Below are 8,647 nucleotides of genomic sequence, written 5' to 3'. Positions count from 1 at the left end.
CTTACTACCCACAGATAAATTACTTTAAAAAATAATGAAAGACAAATGTACAGAAAGGGATTAATAATCCTTAGATTGTGCACACTGTCTCATTGATTCATGCAAGGCCCTCTTTTATTTTTACCCATTAACTTGCCTTTTTATTTAATGTTAATAATAATCATAAAATTATTAAATAATCAATAATGGGATTTCAAATACATAATGACACCAACCACTACCCAACATGAGTACTAGAATATTAACCATAATATGAATTCATTTATAGTCCTCCCATATTCTGACCCTCTTTCCTCAACCCCAGTGACCATTATCTTCAATTTTTAAATTATTTTTTGCTTTTTAATAAATTATTTGTATGCTGTGTGTATGTAGCCCTAAATAATATAGTGCTTAGTTTTACTTGTTTTTGAATAATACAAAAAGGATATCCTATTATATGTAGTCTTTTGAGACATGATATCTTAATATTCTAGAAGTAAAATCTACCCACATTATGTGTAGCTGTAGAACATTCATATGATGACTATATAATACTTTATGTGAAACATACTATGATTTATCCATTTTATTTTTGGGACTTTTACTACTAACATTTTAGTGTATATCTTCTAGTTATTTTCCTGAAGGCATTTAGTTTTCCTTCTACAAAACATGAATATTATACATATTTTCGTGACCTATTTCTCTCACTGGTGATACCTTATGAACATATTCCCATTTCAGTAAATATTCTTCCATGGTATAAATTTAAATGACTGCACAGTATTCCATTAGATAGTTACAATACAATTTTCTAACCACCCCAACCGTTAGATATATGATTGCTTGTAATTTTTTTGCTGTGATTATGATGCACATGGTCTTGTTTGGCTCAGCAACTCTCCTTTTAGAAATTTATCCTAAGTAATATGCAAACACATCTGCACACAGATATGTACAGGGACGCCATGTAGAATGACACAGTTTCTGTTCTTCACACCTTACATAAAGTATGTGCTGATCACAGAAGTTTTTATAATACAAGAAAATTGGAAGGAACTTAATGCTCACCCATAGGAGATGGAGTAAATAAATTATATATTAAAATTATTACATAGCTGCACAGTTACTGACATAGAAAGTTGTTCACAATTTATTGCTAAGTGTAAGAAAGAAATAGGTTAAAATGCAGTATGATTACATTTTGTACAAGAAAATATACCAGTGAAAGTGTCTAGAAGAGCATACGCAAAAATCTTTACAGTGATTATCTCTGGATATTGAAATTATTTGAGAATTTATTTTTTTCACTTTGCTAACATATATTTTGAAGTGTTTCCAACAGTAAAACTTGATTCCATGTACAAGAAAAACGATGAATAAATAATAGTTTTGTGCACAATTGTTTAAATATTTTTCCTGAATAGAAAATACCTGTACATTGTAAGAACTTAAAAATAAAAGAATATATAGAAGAAAATAAAATCATACATAATCCAACCTATCCAGTGATAATTAGTTTAGAGTCCCCAATACATTTACTTCTAGTAATTTGTCACTGATTATATATTTTTAAATAGTTGCCATCACACTTTATGTAACCTTGTATGCTGATTTTTCACTTAACTTATAAAATGAATATGCCACAGTATTTTAACGGAAGAATATTCCATCATAGGTACATGGCACATTTACTTAGTCATTCCCTTAATGTTAGATTAAGGTTTTTCTGTTTTTCACTATACCAAATAACTATGTGAGGAGTATCTTTGTGCATGAATTATCCACATGTCAGATAATTTCCTTGGATGGATTCCTTGAAGTGGAATATACTAAACCAAAAAGTATATTTTTATATCCCTTGATGTATATTTTCCAATAGTGCTTCATATATATTTTAAGGCAAAATGAGTAGCAGGAAAAACAAAGAGGTCAAAACAGCTGGGTCCCATGGCTATTGTTAGCACTCAGATTAGTAAAACTGATATATAAAAATCTTTTTTATTTAAGTCACAAGGCTATATTGTGAGAACCAAATGAGAATACAGATTCTTCAGAGTCACAATAAATATTACTTCTTTAGGAATGCTTTCCTTGATTTTCCAGACTCTCAGTTACTTTTTCTTCATGGCCTTACAACGGATAAGTAATTTTTCGATTATCTGTACGTTGTTTGTTTCCCACAGATGATTTTAAGCTTTATCAAAACAAACCTGGCATACAGTTAGCGCTCAATAAATATTTGTTGAATGAATGAATGAATGAATGAATGAGGTGACAGCACTCTATAAAGTATAAATCATTAGACATTCAGAAGGTATTTCTATTTTAATTGGTATTATTATTGTTCCTTTTTGTTACATTATAGATGATTTTAAATCTTTAGAGAGTCCCTGCCTAACTGTAAAAATTTAATTATGTGGTTTTCATGGTTTTCACGTCAGCCAGAGGCCTGGGTAGCAACATTGCTGAAGGTACCTGGTGGGAGCTGAGACTTAGAGAACCAAGTAGTTAGTTCTCTAGATCTGCATGCTGCGATTTAAGGAGTTGTAGCTACCATTAGTTGGATACAACGCAGTGGTCAGGAACCCAGGAAGCAGGTAAATGCTGGAGGTTAGAAACAAACTAAAGGTAAGTGCTCCACATAGTAAGGTACAAACTGGAGAATAGTCAGTAATAAGGGATTCAAACAGATAGAAGAGATAAATTCCAAGCACCAGTACTCAAAGCATGGAGCTATGAATATGATTCTGAAGCAAAGGGTAATTGAACTCAGTGCTTCCTTATGGTATCAGAAAGTGTTTGCACCTACTTCCATATACAGGACCAAGGGAATGGTAGTAGCTGGTTGGGGAATAAAAGCTGTGCATACAAATAGACTCTGGCAGTGACAGGATCAAGCGAGACCATTTGTATATGGAATTGTATAATATTCTACACATAATGTGGAAGCAGTCAACCTTTGGATCACATCATTCTATCATGATTTTAAACAGCAGATATCACAACATAGTGGTTACAATCATGGACTCTCACAACAGGCTAGCCAGGTCCGGCTCCATTATTTAGTAGTTGTGTCCTATGGACAATTTACTTCACCTCTGTGTGCCAGTTTCCTCATCTGTAAAATAGGGATAATGATGGTACCTAGCTTCAATGGGTTGTTGTGAAGATTAAATGAGTTAATGCATGTAAGGATCTTAGAACAGTGCCTGGACGTAGCAAATGCTATGTTAAGTGTTGTTGTTATTATTATTATATTATTCTTTGGTCACATAAGACCAACGCTAAAAATTGATATCATTTAAAATGGACAAATAATACACTACATGTTAACTTTACCTAAAATACCAGTCTTAAACAGGAATTTTTCTCATTAAATAAAAATTTCACTTAGATCTAAACATAGTCAACTGTATAAAAACTGTAAGCACTAGTGAAGTAGTAAAATTTATTGCAGCAGTCCTATCTGTTTATTCTGCAGAAGTTTTATTGTGGACATTATTTTTAAAAGTTGTAGAGATTAAATACACATTTCCTAATTGTAAAAAACACAAACTGCAGTACAGTTGGTTCATAAGATCTAGTCTATAAGGAGGAATGTCCCATTAAATGTTTTTGAAGCTAATTCAACTAGAAGCAGAAATAGTTGAGTTGGAAGATTTTTCTGTAGAGTGATTTTAACATGGGAAGGCTCAGACAGGGGAAGCCTAGATTTGAAAAGGCCTGGACCTGGGGAAAGGTTGGAAGATCTGGACTATAGAATATGTTAGAATACCTGGATATTGCAGACACTGGAAGACCTGAATGTTAGAAGATCAGCACACTGGAGACGTTGGAAGACACGGATATTGAGCCAGTTGATGGAAGACTGGGTAGTTGTTGGAAGACATGAAGATGCTGGAAGACACAGAGATGCTGGAAGACGGGGAGATGTTGGAAGACGAGCAGATGCTGGAAGCCCTGGAGATGCTGGAAGACCTGCAGATACAGGAAGACATGGATTTGTTGGAAGACGTAGCTTAGTTGGAAGACATATAGTTTCCGGAAGATGTGGATTTTCTGGAAGACATGGCTTGGTTGGAAGACATGGATTTTCTGGAAGACGTACCTTTGTTGGAAGACGTACCTTTCTTGGAAGACGTACCTTTGTTGGAAGACGTACCTTTCTTGGAAGACGTACCTTTGTTGGAAGACGTACCTTTCTTGGAAGACGTACCTTTCTTGGAAGACGTACCTTTGTTGGAAGACATACCTTTGTTGGAAGACACAGGTAGGCTGGAAGACATTAATTTGATGGAAGACATGGCTTTGTTGGAAGACGTGGATTTGCTGGAAGACACAGATTTCCTGGAAGACCTGGATTTTTCGGAAGCTATGGATTTGAGGGAAGACAAGGATTTTCTGGAAGACGTGGATAGTCTGGAAGACATGGCTTTGTTGGAAGACGTGGATTTGCTGGAAGACACAGATTTCCCGGAAGACGTGGATTTTTTGGAAGCTATGGATTTGAGGGAAGACAAGGATTTTCTGGAAGACATGGATAGTCTGGAAGACCTGGAGGCCATTGGAAGACGTGGATTTTCTGGAAGACATGGCTTTTTTGGAAGATGCAGATTTTCAGGAAGACCCGAATTATCCGGAAGACCTGGATTGTTGGGAAGACGCGGATTTTCTGGAAGACTGGGAGGTTACTGGAAGACTGGGAGGTTACTGGAAGACATGGATTTTCTGGAAGACATGGATTTTCAGGAAGACGTGGATCTTCAGGAAGACATATATTGGCTGGAAGACCTGGATTTTTTCCGGAAGACGTGGATTGACTGGAAGACCTGGATTTGGTGGAAGACATAGATTTTTCTGGAAGACGCTGACTGACTGGAAGACCTGGATTTCTTTCTGGAAGACACTGATTGACTGGAAGATCTAGATTTTTCTGGAAGAACTAGATTTACTGGAAGACTTGGATTTGGTGGAAGACGTAGATTTTTCTGGAAGACATGGATTAGCTGGAAGATCTGTATTTGATGGAAGACCTTGAAATTATTGGAAGACACGTATTTTCTGGAAGACGTGGATTTTCCTGGAAGATCTGTATTTGGTGGAAGACCTATAATTGCTGGAAGACTGGATTTACTGGAAGACTTGGAGCTTCTTGGAAGACGTGGATTGTCCGGAAGACATGGATTGTCTGGAAGATGTTGATTTTCTGGAAGCTCAGGATTATCTGGAAGACCTTGAGACTGTTGGAAGACTTGAAGTCGCTGGAAGACCCGGAGTTGTTGGAAGACCTTGACACTGGCGCCATTGGAAACCCTGGACATTGGAAACATTGTAAGCACAGGATATTGGAGACATTGCAAGCCTTGGATTCTGAAGACATTGGTTACACTGGACATTGATGATTCTGGAGGCCCTGAACATTGGGATATTGAATATTGGAAGTCATAGACAGTGAAATCTCTGGAAATTAGAGATATTGTAAGTCCTGTACCTTGGAACTCCTAAATACTGGCAGATATGAACAACAGCAAGATATAGACATTTATAAATCCTAAAATGAGAAGCCCTGGATTTTGGGAGACATTGGTAAGCATGGATACTGACATATTTATGTCAAAAGACAGTTTGGAAGAATTAAATTTTAAAGATGCTGGACGTCAAGAATACTGGCAGTCTGGACAATATGAGACCAGGATATTGAGAGGTCTATTCATTCAGACATTGAGGATATTGATGTACCTGAAAATTGTAAGACCTAGTTCTTGCAGGTATTAAAAGACTTGGGCATTGGAGGAATTGGCAATAAAAATACACTGTAAAACTAGAATGTAGGAGACATTTAAAAATGTAAAAACTGTGTGATGTAAGTGCTGGAAGACATTGAAGAATCTAGACTTAACACTATGAGATACATAGCCTCTAGAACACCTGTATATAGGAGATATTGGAGGATTAGGACCATGGAAGACTTGTAATTTAGAACTCTGGATCCTGAAAGACAAGACCTGGACTTTGAAGATGGGTTGTTGGAGATATTAGTAAGACCTAAATTTTTAATAACTTGAATACTGGGAAGTTTAGAAAACAAGGGCATTGGAGATGCTGCAGGACAGGGACTGGAATGCATGGATGTTATAATATTGGGAAGATCTGGCAATTAAAGATGTTGGAAGCTTTGGAGCTTAGAAGACTTGAGTTAGAGAAACTGAAGAACAGAAAGGCCTAATCTTAATAGTATTGGAAAGTCATGCTGAAAGATAGTAGCAATATTCAAAGAGTTGTGTATTAGGGCCTAGATATTAAATTAAAAGACATCATGAGACTACTCTTGTAGTCTTTAATACTATTGCATCTCTTCTGCTAAAAAGCAAAACACAAGGAAATAGTATTCTAGGAAGGTGAGAAAGAGAAGGCAGGGAAATTCAAGAAAAAGCAAATAGTTTGAATGGGTTGGAAGCTATTTTCATAGTCTCGATGAACTGGCCTTATTAGTTAACAAGATGGGAATGGGAAATTATCAAAGAATAAGCAGTATCTAGGTTGAGAGAACTGCTTGGCTTTAGATCAGGGATCAACAAACATTTTCTGTAAAGGTTCAGAAGTAAATATTTAAGGCTTTACAGGTTACATTGTCTCTGTTGCAACTACTCAACTCTCCCATTGTAGTGCAGTCACGGACAGTAAGTAAATGAATGGGGATGGCCGTGCTGCAATAAAACTTTACTTAAAAAAAAATGGTTGGGCTGCATTTGGCCCAAGGGCCTTAGTTTGCTATGCCCTGCTCTAACGCCAAATCAAGGATATGGTAAAGTTAAGTACATTCCAGCCTAGCATTCACATATGAGAACAAGCAGAGAACAAGAGAACTTGTTCTCACATGGAGAACAAGCAGAGAAAATTGAAGCCGAATGGTAAATAACAATATCATGTGCTGTAATGATAGGAGATGAAACTGGCAAGAACCTAAGAATTTAGATCTCTAGGTAATTGTTTGGACGATTGCCCAAACAGGGAGCCTTGTATTCAGAGCCAAAATTAAATGGGTTGCATTCAGGGGCCCAACCAACAGGGCTGAGGATCGATGAGTATGTCCTGATTTAATTAAATAAGCTGGAAGCTTAAGTAAATTAGAGAAGAAACCTACCCCTACAGACTGGACATCTATGGAGGGGAACAGGAAAAAGATTATAGCTTGGTAGACTCTTCCCAGCCACCCCGGCTTCAGGTAATATATGTACTTTCTTAAGTGACAAAGAGCTTAAGTGACAAGCTTAAGGGATCAGACTTGAGCTGTGGGCTGAAGGCCCTTAGTACTTAGATAAGGCTGAGGAGTCAGGAACTATCACATATATTACATGAAAGAGAACACTGGCATACAAAACTGGGAAAGTACACTGGAACTAGGCCATGCATGATTTAAAGACCAAGTAGTGGAATATATAGACAATGGGTGGTCATTAGACGTCTATGAACAAGGAGGTATTGGAATCAGAACTGTACATAAGGAAAGTCAGTTGAGCAGCAAGGTGCTGAATAGCAAAGACTACTAGATATATATAGTAGAACACCTAATACTCCAAGCTAAAACACTTAAAGGGTTGGGATGTGAGGCTAATACAGTTATGTAGGTAAGTGGTAGTGGGGGCTAGAATTAAGGCAGTGACATTTCTGTCACTCAGCAGACACAGCATCAGTTATAATGAATACTTAGCATTCTGAATAACACTATTTTAAACTTCTTGAATGCCATCATAGAATACATGAAATTCAAAGAAGTTCAGAAGCCAGCTGTGAGGAATTTTCCTAGCCTAGTAAGATTACATAGACTTACACAAATTCTCTCAAAAGGCAGCTGAGCTAATACCTTGGTGGTCAAGCAAAAACAGGTCCTATTTAGCTTTATCTTTACCCCTATATCACAGCTACCTAATTTTCTTTAAAGTGGAAACAAGTGGATGGATTATTTTCTAGAGAATAAGAACATATCCATGTCCAAAACTGAGATTACCTCTAGTCACTACACAAATAAATGTTATGCAATGATAACCATATTATAGCATGAAGAATCACTGCAAATCAGGGAGTAACTTACAGGCAAGCAAATTATTGTTTCATGTATCCCTCATCAGCAAACAAAAAGAAATACTAAAACTCATTTTTAAACTTCCTTCTCTCATCTTAAAACCATCATGCATACCTTAATTTGAGGGAAATTAAGTATCAAAATGTGAAAATTTTGCAAAGATAGGCACGAACTCTCATATTCTGGTTGCATAATGCTTATTCATATAATAATAATAACAATTTATTGAGCGCTTACTATGTGCCAGGCACTGTACTAAGGATTTCATATAATCTTATAGCAATCCTACAATGCAGGTATTTTTGACCCCATTTTACAGATCAGAAACTGAAGTCTGGAATGGTTAAGAAATAAGCCCACAGTCACACAGCTGGTAATTGGTAGGGGCAGGATTTGAAAGCAGATCCGTGTGATTACAAAACCTTGGCTCCATGCTGATTCTCCACAACCCCAATAACCCAGGGGTGGTACTGCCAGGACTAAGTGCCACTCACCCAAAAAGAGGGTGCCCCCAGTCCAGAGCAGACAGGAAGTCAAGAAGTCACTGGCAGAGCTCTCCCTTTAAGTTCCATTTTCTTA

At 36.8% G+C, this 8,647-nt stretch overlaps 1 protein-coding gene across 1 annotated transcript; it reads left to right on the top strand.

Moving 5' to 3' along the window:
• Nucleotides 1-359: 359 nt before the first annotated feature.
• On the top strand, nt 360-5,321 carry LOC102119360 (cerebellar degeneration related 1). Its single transcript, XM_074029119.1, is given in 3 exon segments — nt 360-4,542; nt 4,544-4,687; nt 4,690-5,321. Coding segments are annotated over 3 exon segments (780 nt in total). The 5' UTR covers nt 360-4,053; the 3' UTR covers nt 4,837-5,321.
• The last annotated feature ends 3,326 nt before the right edge of the window (nt 5,322-8,647 follow it).

The sequence above is a fragment of the Macaca fascicularis genome, chromosome X (assembly GCF_037993035.2).
Source record: "Macaca fascicularis isolate 582-1 chromosome X, T2T-MFA8v1.1".
NCBI lineage: Eukaryota > Metazoa > Chordata > Mammalia > Primates > Cercopithecidae > Macaca > Macaca fascicularis.
Note: the sequence above shows the minus strand (reverse complement) of the source record. Positions and strands in the feature narration are given on the sequence as shown.